We start from the raw sequence: 12,964 nt of genomic DNA, 5'->3' as shown, positions 1-12,964 counted from the left end.
CCCAGAGCAGTCTCGAACCGTAAGCCCATCCTTGACTTGCACAAACTTCTCTCTCTCTTTCTCCTTCACCTCAAACTCCTCAACACAATGGTCCGCGCTGCTCTTGCCATACTCGCTCTCGTATCTGGTGGTGAGTTTTCTTCGTCTCTCTCGAGAGTTGTTACTTCCGCTCGCTAAACTTCCTCGATTGGCGTGCAAGCCTTCGCGACGTCTTTCAGCCTCGACAGACTCAATTCGTTGAAGTTGCACAAACGCCAAACCTTATCTGGAGATGCGACTCAACAGGTTCAAGGCCTCCTCGAGCTCGCTCAGCAGGTAGGGAGAAATTCGAGTCTTCAGAAGCCGGAATGGTTGCAAGCGCTGACTAGAGGTCCCGACAGGTCTTGACTGACGCTCAGACGGGCAACATCACGTCCGCGTGTTCGACCTGGGCTGGCAGTTTGTCGCAGTGCGAAAGCACATCGGGACAAAATCAAGTCGCTCTCGCGTCTTGCGCTTGCGGATCTTCCATCCTCGACCAACTCGACCGCTGTGCTAGCTCGTATGCAACTGGGTCGAGTGCTGCTTCAGGTAAGCCTCACTCCGTGACCTGTTCAACAATGGCAGGGCTAGACGAGCTGAGTTTCGTGGTTCTCTCTTGCCCTTCTCTCGTCCCTGCACTTTAGGATTCAACGATTTTTGCCGCACCACGCTTCCTTCAGTCGCTCAAAGTGGACTGACATCTACGGTCGGGCCCTCCTCGACTTCGATGGCCTCTTCTTCCCTTCCTTCCGCAATCTCCTCTTCCGCTTCCAGTATTCTTTCGGCGGTTTCGTCTGTAGCTAGCAGTGTGCAGTCGACGACACCTTCATCGGGATCGAACGAGACCTCGGGAACATCGAGGAATATTGCGATGGGCGCATCCTTGTCGATTTTGACTTTTGGAGCGATAATTTTCGTTTGATTTAGATGCTGTCTCCTCCATCAGCCTATTCACTTTATTCGCATAGCTCCGCCTCTTCCTCTCGCAACTTGTTCTATCGTTAATCGAAATTTCAATGTCTCCTTCAAAGAAATCGTTGCAACGTCGAGTTGGGACACACAAACGACGTCGCTACGGCGTTGTACGTCAGGAGTCACCGCGCGAGCTCGTCTTCGCTAGTAACGACTGGTTGATCATACGGTCCCGAAGCCTGCAACAGTAATAGCATCAGTTCGAGCTTGCAGTGAGCAGTGTACATCGAAGAACTCGACTCACGTCCATTGTGAAAGGTACGTCGCTCGCCTCGGTTGGGACTGGAGCCTCGAGCAGCCGCGCAAGCCTGAAGGAGACCGGCTTCAGCTTGTAGAGGAACGAGTGAAATCGAGCGAATCTGACTGACCTCTCTCCCTGTTGATCGAAATACAGTAAGACTTTCCATACTCCCTCTCCGATACGATCAGCCCCAGGAAGCCAGTCGTTAGATGAAACGGAAGGCACCATCATCGCTTCCGCATCTCTTGACCACGAGGAAGGTCGATTATCAGTGCCAAAGAGCTTGATCGTCATTTTGGTCGTGATGACGAACTATGACAGCGTGATCGTTAATATCCAGCGTGAGAATAGCGCAACACTCTGCAAGATATGTTTCGCTTACTGATACCCTTCGAGAGGAACAGACAGACGAAAGCGTTGAACGAATGAGGTCGTTGAGCAGCTTCTTCGTTGGTAGATCGAGAGTCGGTCTCAAATGAGACGACAAGGAGTCGATAACAACGAGATTGACCTGAACAGATCCACGTAAGTAAGAAACGGCATCGAGAGAGCAGAGAGTTTGGCGGTAGGTGATAGAGGGAAACTGGGAGAGTAACGATTCGAGTGCCGTGTAGACGTACCTCCGGGTTCTCTTCGAGCCAGTGATTGAGAGTGTTGAAGAACGCAATCAATAGCCAGGTCGAGTCCACTCTTCGATGCAACAGTTTTTCGGTGCACGCGACAAGCTGTTCTTCGTCGTCTGTCGAATCTCTCAAGCGTCAACGTCTCTCTCTCGATATGGAGAGAATGATTGGGTAAACTTACATCCGTTGTGTTTGGCGAAGAAAGCCGCGGTTTCGTAGAGAAGAGTCGGGTTGAGTGAACCCTCAGAGTCTACCACGGCGTAACCTCGTGCTGGGTCAACGGAGTGGCCTCTCTAAAGCTCAAGAAGTACTCACCTACGACCAAAACTTTACCCCCTTCGGACTTGAACGCTTCAGCTAACGCGAATGCCATTCCAGTTCGGGATTTCCCGATCCCAGGAGGGCCGATCAGTTCCAGCACAGCTCCACGAGGTAGCCCGGGTTCATCTTCAGGTTTGGCCTCATCGGTGTAGGGAGTCAGGAGCGAGTCGAGAGCTGGACAATTTGATGAGAATCGATGAGCCGCGAGGGAGGTGAGAGACTGGAGGAGAGTCGCAGCCGAGAGTGAAGAAGGAAGATGCATCTTGTTCGCTACATGAACTTTGTCGTCGAGCGAGGAAGGATCGAAGTTGATGGCAGAAACAGCCCAAGAGATTCGTTGATTTCAACTTCGCGGCCGGCCGGCACTCGAACTCTCCTATTCGTCCTGACTTTTCGTCTGCTCTTGGGCTTGATGCCGATGCAACGCCTATCATTCCTTGTGAGCGAGAAGCCATGGTCTTTGACGGTAGAGTCACTCATCGCAAGGCAAATTGCGATTCAATGTCCGACTCTCTTGTACTTCGAAGGATGACTTTGAATAACATCGCATGCTGATGCCGATTCATTTATATAATCTCTTGCTCACTGTACTTCTACTCCTTTCCCAAGCCCCTGCAATACCCGCCTCAATTCTCCAACTAGCTGACTTTCAATGTTCTCTCCCCCTCTTCCCTGCGTACTAGCTGCCCGTTTCCCTGCATCTAAAGCTTGACGCGCTTCCTTCATCCTCAGGACTCGCTCCTCTCTCGTCAACTTGGATCCTCCGGGGTTCCTTCGTTCTCGTCCACCAGCGACGGCTTCGAAGATCTTCTCTGTTGAATCTTCTCCGGGACCGAGTTCGGTAGTCGATGAGAGAGCTGCATCGAGTATTGCTTGACGAGAGCTGAAGTCGGGATCGTCGATCGGCCTGCCATCGTCGAGCGAAGCGTTGAGATCCCTTTCGGGAGGAGCATCTTCTGCATCCAACTCGTCCTCCTCGACTCCATCGACCTCCTCCTTGACTTGAACTTCTGCAACTCGAGAAGGTGCCGCGTCGCTCGAGGTCGTCTTCGATTTGAGGTTGGCCCCGACTGCTTGTCGCAGGGCGATCCGACTTTTCGCCCACTCGTTCGCGATGTTCTGCAATTCCTCCTTGACCGAATCGTGCAGCTTGAGCAACTCTTCAACTCGCTGCTGATGGGGATGAGGCGTCGAGGAGTTGGCTTGATGAGGAGGAGAGAGAAGGCGAGTCTTTGAAATGATCGAAGCGAAGGTACCTTGAAGGCATTCGAGGGATTGACCGATAGAGGCGTGACGCGTCTCGTACTCCGAAAGCGCTTGAGCCGTTGGAACGATTGCAGAAGGAGGAGCAAAGTTGGGCTGATCAATCATGGGAGAACTTGCTGAACGTGGCGAAGGGGAGGAGGGAGCCGAGGTGAGGTTGTGCCGTGTCTGACGATGGGTAGTAGACGGAAGATTGACCGAGATTGTCTTCAGATGGTCGGATTTCGAGCGGTCGATCTTCGAGAGCCTTTCGACTCGATTCGTGATCTCGTCTAGCCCCTGCGCCAATTCAACGAGTATAGTTTCCGCCTCCTTCCATCGTCTTTGCCCCTCGTTGTTCTCCTCGAAGGTTGCGATAAGGTTCCAGATGAAGGTCTTCCTCGAGAGATGAGCGGTTTCCCACGCGTGTCGCAAGTCTGCTTCGACGTTCAACTCCTCCTGGTCCTCCTCCTCCTCCTCCTTCTTTCCTCCTACTCTTTCCGCTCGACGAATCGACCCGAGGGAAGGACTCAGGGGTATCACAGCGGATGATTCTATCCAACCTCCCATACTAGCCGGTCTTCTGCGACTCCTCCTTTCTATGCCTCTCAACAAGGGGCTAGCTGGACCTGCTGCCGCTGCCGTACCGACTCCGAATACTCCGCTCGTTCCAACTGAAGGTCTCAGACGATGTCGTGTCGGGGGCAGTCGATCGGAAGGAGCGGAAGCGTTGGATCGCGTTGAACTTTTTCGTTCGAGTCCTCCGAAGTACGTATCGGTTGGATGGAAAGGGTCGACAGAGTTCTCTATAGGCTCGTTGCGATGTCGCGGGGGCCAAGTTGGAGCGGAAGACGAAGGTAACGATGCTGAGAGGAGAGCGGGAGTGTCGGAAGTCGTCGATCCAGTTTCCCACTGTTCTACCTCGTGACGCTCCAGGATTGCCCGAGATGCGTGTCTGTGAAGCTCAGAGAGCGAGGCGGTTGGGTGATGAGTCTTTATCGTTCGATCAGGCAAGGGCGAAAGGGGCGGAGAGGATCGATTCGACGAAGGGGGCGGAGAGGACAAGAGTGTCAAGGGGAGAAGTGCTTCGAGCGATAGTTGCGACGCAGCTTTTTGATAGAGCCGAGAGAGGGTCGAGAGTTCGTATGCAAGTTGTGCCAGAGAGTCGGAGGAAGTCGAGAGTCGAGACATAGACTGACGGTGTTCAGCTCGATAGCTGCTCCAAGATATTTGTGCCACGTCAGTCACGAAGTCGACTCGAATTAGGGAAAGAAGCGCAGGATAAAAAGGGAGGCGAGGGAAAACAGGAACCGTACCGTTGTGTTGTTTCAAGCCTGTTGAGGGATTCTTCGATCCGACGATCTAATTGTTGCGCCTTCTCGACAAAATCTTCCATCTCTCTCGCTGATGCCAGTTCCACGCGACGTGGAACGCCTCCTCCTCCTCCTCCTTCTCCGCTTTGGCCGGTTTCTACGATCGCTCTTGAATGCGATGGAAGATATAGTCTTGCGATCGGACGATTCCCCATCGTCAAACACCTCGTAGCCTCGAACCAAGTCTGTAAGAATCGGCGAGCGTTGTCCCAGGCGTCTCGATCTTGCCAATTTTGTCCAAACGATTCCCAATCTTCAGGCCATTCCAGAGTTCGAACCTCTTTCCGTTTCCCTTTGTCGTTCGGCTTCAGTGGAGGGTAGAGTTCGAGAGCGTCGCACAACGAAGGAGAGAGGAGTGCCGACGTCGCGAGAATGTATTTCAACTTTTCGAGGTGCAGACTGGGTGGGATCGTTGCTGGGAGTGACGGCTCGGGGATATCGGCGTCTATAAGAAAGCGCATGCAGCGCGAAGGAGCATCAGGATGAGAGAGAGGTTCAGCGATCAACAACAAAGGGAGAGAGGGAGAGAGAGCTGGAGGGGGAGCTTACCACGGAGATAGCCCGCGAAGGGAGATCCCTCGTAGATCTGCGGTTCCATATTGACCGCTTCTGGAGTATCTGAAGTAGTCAAGATGAGAGAGCTTTCTCGCCGCGTTCGAATCGCGGTACTCTCTCCTTCCTTCTTCTCAACCGCTATCTACCGGTCTCCTACTCGATTCAATTGTGCAGCAGCTATCGCTATCTACCTACCCGAGGCCGAATCCGAGGTGAGTTCCGCCTCGTTGAAGGTTGGGCTCCGTCCGAATCGCGATTGATCTGAAGGTTCCCAGAAGGATGGATATCCCCACTCTACCTGCACCGATAGCGACCTCACTAGATTCTGTCCCGTTCGCTTCAACTAATGGTGGTTCCCCTCCCCTAACACCGACGATGACGACCCTTTCAAACGCAGCGACTCGGGTTCACCAAGTCAATTCGATCCGACCTCCGACTCCCGCTCCTAGCCCTCAACCGAGGTCGAGAGCAGGAACACAAACGGGATCGCGGGAAACATCGTTGGGAACCTCCCTCGGTTGGACTTTGGCGAATGACTCGGGAGGAGGAATGGACAACCCCTTTACTTCTTCTTCTTCCTCCGACGCTTGGATGGGCCGTTCCATGTTGAGCGAAGCTGAAATGGTCGATTTCCTCCGGGACCAAATCAACTCCCTCGCGCCGACTGCACGACAACTCCTTCTCACCCACCTCGTCAACGATTCTTCCCCAGCTTCACTCTCCCCACTCGTTCACCTCATCACTCCGAGACTCAAACGAGACTTCCTCAAAACGCTCCCGGTCGAACTCTCATTCCACGTTCTCTCGTTTGTAGACGATGTCAAGACGCTTGCCCGCGCGAGCGGAGTGAGCAGGTTCTGGAGGGCCCTGTTGGAAGACGAAGCGACCTGGAAGAGGATGTGTTGGAAGTCTGGATTCGGCAACGCCCCTCTCCCACCGGCACCGGCTCCTTCCCTCGACTCTCTCGAATCTTATCAATTCGGCAAAATGAGGAACCTCGAATTCGGAACACCGGAGCAATGGGATTACGAGGACGATATGTATACCCCAGCTGGACGAGAGAGACGGGGGACGCTGGACAGGGTAGCACTGAGCGAGTTCGCCGCGAGGGCAGAGTTATTCGATCTACCGGTTGCGGTCAGGCGGGGGAGCCGTAGTACGCGAGGACCGGAGGCAACGCGAGGATCAGACAGCGCGAGGGACGAGTCGGATCGAGCACGACAGCGAGAAGGGAGTTGGAGTGACGCTCCACCGCTCGAACGCACGGCAACGATTCCTCCAACAGGACAAAACTCCGCCCTCTCTCAGACGGGCCTCGGATTTGCGACATCAATCATATCGACGAGTGGAACAAGTAATCGACGAGAACAGACTTCGAATCCGAGGAGGAGAGCGTCGGCGCTAGAATCGACTTCGCATGATCTTTCATCTTCGTTACCCGCCCAACAACGACAGCATTCGATGCCAGCGACGACCAGTACTCTCGTTTCTCCACCGATGTTCTCTCTGCCCGGCTCTTCCCCCTCTCCCGCTGGTGAAGTCTCTTCGCATCCAATGTTCGCCCCTCTACCAACGTCTTCGACCTCAGCGTTCCCGACTCCACGACCGCCCTCGCCTCCCGCTCCCCCGTCGCGACCATCGTTCAACCCCTTCTCGTACAAAACTCACTTCAAGCGGGCTTACTTGACCGAATCGAATTGGCTCCGAGGTCCTGGTCGATTACTCTCGACTCAGATGTCGGCCGATGATGGAGTCGTCACTTCCCTCGGCTTTGACGAAGAATGGATTGTCGTCGGAATGGCAACTTCAAAGGTTCACGTGTTCGAAGCGGGAGAAGGTCGTTACGTTCGGACGCTCGAAGGGCACGAGTTGGGAGTTTGGTGTCTCACTCTCGTCAGCAAAGGAGGTGGAGTTCAACCTAGCGACGGTCACAAGGGTGAGGAGGAACCTTTCCAAGACGAGATTGATAGAAGAGGTTCGGAGGAATTCTCGGCGCACGGTCGAAGCAATACGACCTTTTATAGCTCTCCTCCATCTCGTTCTTCGCCAGCAAACCTTCCTCGTCGACGTCGCTCATTCCCATCCGTTTCGGCTCCTTCGTCACCCTCTCATCCAACTGCCGGTTCAACTTCGTCGGCAGACTCGTCGGGCAGGTTAGGAGGCATGGGACTCGGCGCTGGTGGTCGCACCGGTGATTCTGCTCAACAGTCTGGAGCTTGCAGTACGGCGAGAGGGTGGGGACAAGAAGGGGCGGTCGTTGTCAGCGGGGGTTGTGATCGTGAAGTGCGAGTATGGGATGTCGAGAGCGGGTGAGCACAAGTTCCGCTTCATCAAGCGTTCAATCTCGCACCTCCGCTTACGTTTGCTACCTCTTCACAGTGAATGTTTGCACACGCTCCGTGGACACACTTCAACCGTTCGATGCATGCGAGTACTCGACGGACGTCCCATCGCCGTTTCCGGTTCTCGCGACTCGACACTCCGCGTGTGGGACATCGAGAAGGGCGAATGTCTTCATCTGCTGAGCGGTCATGAACACTCGGTAAGATGTATCGAAGTCAGTGGGAACAAAGTGGTCAGCGGAAGTTACGATTCAACTTGTCGAGTAAGTCATGTTTTCCCTTTGACTGCCCATGCGACGAGAGTCAAAGTTCTGTTGCTGATCGCGCACTTTCTATTCGACTCAGCTATGGGACGTCGACAGCGGTCAATGCCTTCACGTTTTCAGAGGTCACGTTCACCAAATTTATGCTGTCGCTTTCGACGGAATCCGAATCGTTACGGGAAGTTTGGACTCGACTGTTCGGATATGGAGCGCTACGACGGGGTGAGCGCGATGTCATTCAGAGTCCCGAGCTCGATTTGGAGCGAGAACGCTGAGTACCATTTTCTGTCTGTTCCACAGCGAATTCCTCGCGCTTCTTCAAGGCCACACCTCTCTCGTTGGTCAACTCATCTTAGTACCCCCGTCTCCTTCCTCTGCGACACCTGCGACACTCGTCACGGGAGGTTCAGATGGAAGAGTAATCGTTTTCGACCTCTCGACATTCGATACGATCCATCGCCTGTGCGCTCACGACAACTCAGTTACGTGTCTACAAGTCGACGAGAGGTTCATCGTCACGGGTGGGAATGATGGCAGAATCAAGCTCTGGGGTGAGTGGTCGGCTCGACTCGAGCTCTTCAATGACTGGTAATTTCTGACCTCCGCCCTCTCTCCGCAGATTTCCAAACAGGACTACTCGTTCGCGAGCTAATAGACCCCTGTGGTGCAGTTTGGCGAGTCGTGTTCCGCGACGACAAATGCGTCACCTTGTGTCGACGAGATGGGAAAACTCTGATGGACGTCCGCACTTTTCGACCGAGCGAGGAAGAACTCTCGTAATCCTGGGCTCCTGTACTTCATCTCCGTCATCTCTCTCATTTGTGTGACTACCTGCATACGTTGTCTTGCCAGTTCTGAGTCAATTAATCTACTTATTCTCGACCTCTGTTTCATTGCCCTCTCCATCACGAAAACGACGAGAGTGCGGAACGAGTAAATTGCGCTGAGATACATTACGTCCAGAGACCGATCAAACTAGTTGGCAACGGAGGGGAAGTTCACTTGAATCCCACCGCAGCCCCTTCTCTCCCTCGTCTGTCAATCCTCGCTATCTGTTTACTAATCAACGCATAAATCGCGGTCGTCCCCATTCCCTCCGTCCATCCTCGCTCGACTGCGAAAGCGCCGAGGTGAGCCTTGAGCGCGTTCATCTGGAGACAGGGAGTTTTGGCGGATCGTATCGTAGTTGATGCATCGACTGGAGGGTCGCGTAAGATGACTGTGAGTGTAGGAAGGGAAGATGGTGACGAAGGAGGAGCAGTTGAGGAGAAGTTTGCGAGGAGAATTTGCAGCAACTTGAGTTCCACGAGAACTGACGGTGGCGGCGAGGTCAGTTCGCTGCCATCGCCACCAGCTTGAGATGTCGCATACGAGTTGACGGAGGATGACGAGGGTGAATCGGGAGCAGAAGGAAAGCTGGTGGAGAGAATCGATTGAACGGTTTGCCTGTCAAGAACGACGAGGTTAAGCACGATAGGGAGCCCCAAGCAAGAAAGCGAGGTCCAGCTCACAATGTCTCGTTTGCGTTCAGCCCGTCGTCTTCAAAGTTCCGATCGAGATCTCGATCGTGCGCCCATTTCCTCGCCCAGGGTCTCAAAACATCGCCCATTACCCTCCAAACACTCTTGGCCATGTGCTCCAACTCTTCTTCGGTGACCCCCTCTGGTAGTCCAACACGCTCAGTCGGTTTCTCTGCCGAAGTCGACGAGGATGTAGTCTCTTCAATCCCTGCCGTTTTCGATTCAACCTCTGGAGCGGACGACTGGTGATTGGGTGTCGTTCTCTGTAGAACCGATGACGTCGAAGAGATTGAAGGGCGTGCTCGACGAGGTGCAGAATCGTCCTGTTCCTGCTCGGTTTGGGTTGTCGGAGGCCGAGGCGGCGAATTTGAACGACGTGCTCGAGGGAGGGATTCGAGAGCATCAATAGCAGTGCTTCTACGGCGAGTTTGGACTTGTTCTCGATCTCGTGGAGGTGGAGGCAAAGCCGAGTGGGTTGATTTGCCGCGAGCGACGACCGAAGGGACTTTGCGAGCTGCCGGTCCAGGACGACGAACGGGAACAGGCTTCAAGGCTGCCAGCTGGCGAACGTGGAGAGGAAACATGTATCCGTTAGGTCCCGAAGCGCTCAATTTGATGGTTAATTGAAGAAAACGCACTTCTGCTGCTCGATCCATTTTGAACTGCTGCAACGCGAGCAGTTCAAGATCTTCACGTTTGATTTCGTCTTCAAGGCTGAGCAATCGATAGTATGATTCGTCATGTTGCACTTCTGGGCCGGTTCGAGTAAGCGGCTGAGAGGAAAGAGAAGAGAAGCGAAGGAAGAAAAGTCAGCGCAAAGAATCTTTCGATTGGAGATTCCGGTGACTGACCTGACGAAGGGTTTCCTCTAGTCCCGAGATTGAATCAATAATCCCAAGCCATTGCGAATGAAGCGCTTCGACGTGTTCAGACGCGCGAGGAAGGGGACTAGAAAGTTTTGTAAACCAGTCAGCTCGAGAATGCGAACCGGGTCATACTTTCAACTCACTAGATTTCGAGAAGTTTCTGTGCTGCTCTCAGGCATCTTCCCGCATCGTCTCGATTCTGCTCTCCTCCTACTCCCGGTTTGTTTTGACGATCTTTGAGCGGAGAAGCCTTCGACGAGACTTCTCTCCCGATTTCGGCTCGCTTCGGTGCCCTCCTCTTGGTTGCGGTCCACCTATCGCTGTCTTGCGCAAGCCCATCGTCTTCGAGAGGGATGCCCCAGGTATCGATGTTTGGTCGGTTCGAAAGGAACAAGCCGTTCTCGTGTGGGAGCACTTCACGCAAAGCCGTCGTCTCAAATTGTCCGACACTCGAGAGTACGGTTCGTGGAAGTACTGCCGCGTTCGAGAACGTTAAAGAGGCGAGTAGAGTCGAGGAGCCCTTCAAAGAGTCGAATGATTGAACAAGCACTAACATTGATCCAAATCGAGGCGGCGAAGATTAGCGGAACGCGTCTTTGGGCTATTGACGACTGATTGAGAGTGCTTACTCGCTGCGGGTGTAGGTGGAATTGGTGTAAGATGAACGAAGGAGAGGAGAGGAGAGCCCATGCGTTCAGGGGGAGCTCGACTTTTCGATCGACTTTGAAAAGAGAACAGGCGAATTTCTCTTCTCTCTCTCTTCCGTTTCACCTCATCGACTGCATCGACACGCTTCAACGCTCAGCTATAGTTTCATAAAGGGTGAGTATCATTCCCTTCTGCTTTGCTTTCTCTCCTCCCGTCCTGGCGCTCCTTTACCAGAGGAGAAGAAAAAACATGATGTTTGTAATTACCGTCTCATCGGTTCTCGTCTCGACCTCTCTTACTATACCAAACAGAGGCTGGATTGGCTCGGAGCGAAGGGGGAAGAGAAGAGGGAGTGTTTGGGGAGTCGAACATGGTTTACTCCTTCGTTCGCCTTCTCCGCTCTCTCCTCTCGACTTCTGGACCGAGTCGAACTAGTCTTTGGGTTTGAAGAGGCGAACGGTTCTTTCGACTTGATGAAAACACGCGGCTCTGTGTATCTACTGATTTTTGAATTTCTTCCTCCTCCCTCTACAACTCCGATTTCGATTCAACGGGATCTAACGCTGACGTTCTATCTCGTTCGCTCACGTTCTCTAGGTTAGTTCGTCTCCACACTCTGGTTCAACCTCTCCGACGCCATTGCGGCTTGCTAGGACGACAACTATACGTATCAATATTCAAACTAGAGTCTCCGAGACTGTAGTAGGCCCAATGTTGGCAGCTCGGTCGAAGAAGAGACCAGTAATCTTCTCTCGGATGCTCAGCAAAATCACAGAGGGATCGATGGCCCGCACCTCGAAGACGAAGGAAGAAACAATCGACTGACCATTTCGCGATTTCTTCCCTTCGTACAGCATCATCCCATCTGTCGCTATCGCTCGCTCTTCATCGGTTAGTTCATCATTCCCTTCCGTACATCTCGCCCGCCGCTGGGAGACGATGAAACTCCTCAATTTTTTATCACGACGGTCTGCGTAAGTCTCTTCGGAGGCTGAAGCCGAAAACGGTCGCCATCTAAACATTTTTCGACCTAATCTGATCCCCCCTGTCTTGTTTGCACACTCTCAGTCGGTCTCCGATATCGTTTTACTGACACGGCCCGATTTCGTTCTGTGCTCTTTAGGCCTGCTGCTCGACAACTTGTAATACTCGTGTCTAGCGCAATGCCATTCCTTTCGTGCACTCTATCTATCTACCATAGCGATGCTCGTGATGCTTCGGTGTGAGATCTTTGCGTTCGACTCGTCAGCGTCGAATCCTCGAAGCGTGTTTCACGGTCGCGTGCACGGCACAAGAATTGCAAAGAGGATCCATAGAGGACTGCGGTACAGCAGCCAATATCGGTAGTGGGCGGCGGAGTTGTCGCGACCAGCGCAAGACTTATCACTGAGACAGGGATCTAGTGACTAAAAAAGGCTCGCTTTCATGTGCACCTATAGCTCAGTGGTAGAGCGGTCGACTGCAGCGCACGCGCTATCGTCAGGTCCCTGGTTCAAACCCGGGTGGGTGCTTACGATCTTCTTTTGCCGGCGGAAATCGCGGGTCAGATACAGGTCCTTTCTTTTGCTGTTTTTGTCTCTGGCCGTCTCCATCGGAGGGCTCAAAGGCCCCTGTCGACAATCCTCCTATCTGAAGCTGCTCGAAGCAGTGAGAGAGAGGGCGCGCATGAAATCATCGTGGCTCGATTGATCGGGTCTGTGCGCTCGCTCGCGTGAGGTAAACTGACAGAACGAACGAAGCCGAGATCAATCAGGTTCGCTCAGGGGCTTGTCGGCGCTGAACTCGGATAGATTGCGATAGTGAAGTCATCGGGTCATGCCGGCCCGTGGAAGAGCACAGGAGTTTGAGAAACAGGATTTTGGTTCGATGTCAGTTGATTTCTGAAGCTCGCAAACTGTCTCTTGTAGGCTGATTTACCAAGTCGAGTGTCTCGCGTTCAACCGAGGCAGCACGTACGCAAATGAAAGGAGGAGAAAG

General features: G+C 53.3%; 5 protein-coding genes across 5 annotated transcripts; 2 read left to right on the top strand and 3 right to left on the bottom strand.

The window, feature by feature from the left end:
- Window positions 1-87: 87 nt before the first annotated feature.
- JCM6883_001826 (uncharacterized protein) lies at window positions 88-943 on the top strand (the record flags this gene model as incomplete). The annotated part of the gene is made up of 4 exons (XM_076632836.1): window positions 88-130; window positions 200-315; window positions 381-570; window positions 666-943. 4 exons carry the CDS (start codon window positions 88-90, stop codon window positions 941-943), a joined length of 627 nt encoding a protein of 208 aa, XP_076487093.1.
- A 172-nt stretch (window positions 944-1,115) lies between these two features.
- Window positions 1,116-2,440, bottom strand: JCM6883_001825 (uncharacterized protein; the record flags this gene model as incomplete). The annotated part of the gene is made up of 7 exons (XM_076632835.1): window positions 1,116-1,172; window positions 1,238-1,301; window positions 1,362-1,546; window positions 1,617-1,745; window positions 1,855-1,973; window positions 2,039-2,107; window positions 2,173-2,440. The coding sequence occupies 7 exons, from the start codon at window positions 2,438-2,440 to the stop codon at window positions 1,116-1,118; spliced, it is 891 nt and encodes a 296-aa protein (XP_076487092.1).
- A 320-nt stretch (window positions 2,441-2,760) lies between these two features.
- Window positions 2,761-5,391, bottom strand: JCM6883_001824 (uncharacterized protein; the record flags this gene model as incomplete). Its single annotated transcript, XM_076632834.1, has 4 exons — window positions 2,761-4,337; window positions 4,620-4,636; window positions 4,737-5,238; window positions 5,343-5,391. 4 exons carry the CDS (start codon window positions 5,389-5,391, stop codon window positions 2,761-2,763), a joined length of 2,145 nt encoding a protein of 714 aa, XP_076487091.1.
- A 236-nt stretch (window positions 5,392-5,627) lies between these two features.
- Window positions 5,628-8,733, top strand: JCM6883_001823 (F-box/WD repeat-containing protein; the record flags this gene model as incomplete). Its single annotated transcript, XM_076632833.1, has 5 exons — window positions 5,628-7,657; window positions 7,728-7,953; window positions 8,036-8,175; window positions 8,254-8,504; window positions 8,573-8,733. 5 exons carry the CDS (start codon window positions 5,628-5,630, stop codon window positions 8,731-8,733), a joined length of 2,808 nt encoding a protein of 935 aa, XP_076487090.1.
- Window positions 8,734-8,951: 218 nt separating this feature from the next.
- On the bottom strand, window positions 8,952-10,895 carry JCM6883_001822 (uncharacterized protein; the record flags this gene model as incomplete). The annotated part of the gene is made up of 4 exons (XM_076632832.1): window positions 8,952-9,399; window positions 9,465-10,246; window positions 10,325-10,421; window positions 10,483-10,895. 4 exons carry the CDS (start codon window positions 10,893-10,895, stop codon window positions 8,952-8,954), a joined length of 1,740 nt encoding a protein of 579 aa, XP_076487089.1.
- Between the last annotated feature and the right edge of the window lie 2,069 nt (window positions 10,896-12,964).

This window comes from Sporobolomyces salmoneus (assembly GCF_050403485.1).
Source record: "Sporobolomyces salmoneus JCM6883 DNA, S_salmoneus_JCM6883_v1_ctg31, whole genome shotgun sequence".
In the NCBI taxonomy this organism is placed as follows: Eukaryota; Fungi; Basidiomycota; class Microbotryomycetes; order Sporidiobolales; family Sporidiobolaceae; genus Sporobolomyces; species Sporobolomyces salmoneus.
The sequence above is the reverse complement of the archived record's forward strand: the minus strand, read 5'-3'. Positions and strand labels throughout refer to the sequence as shown.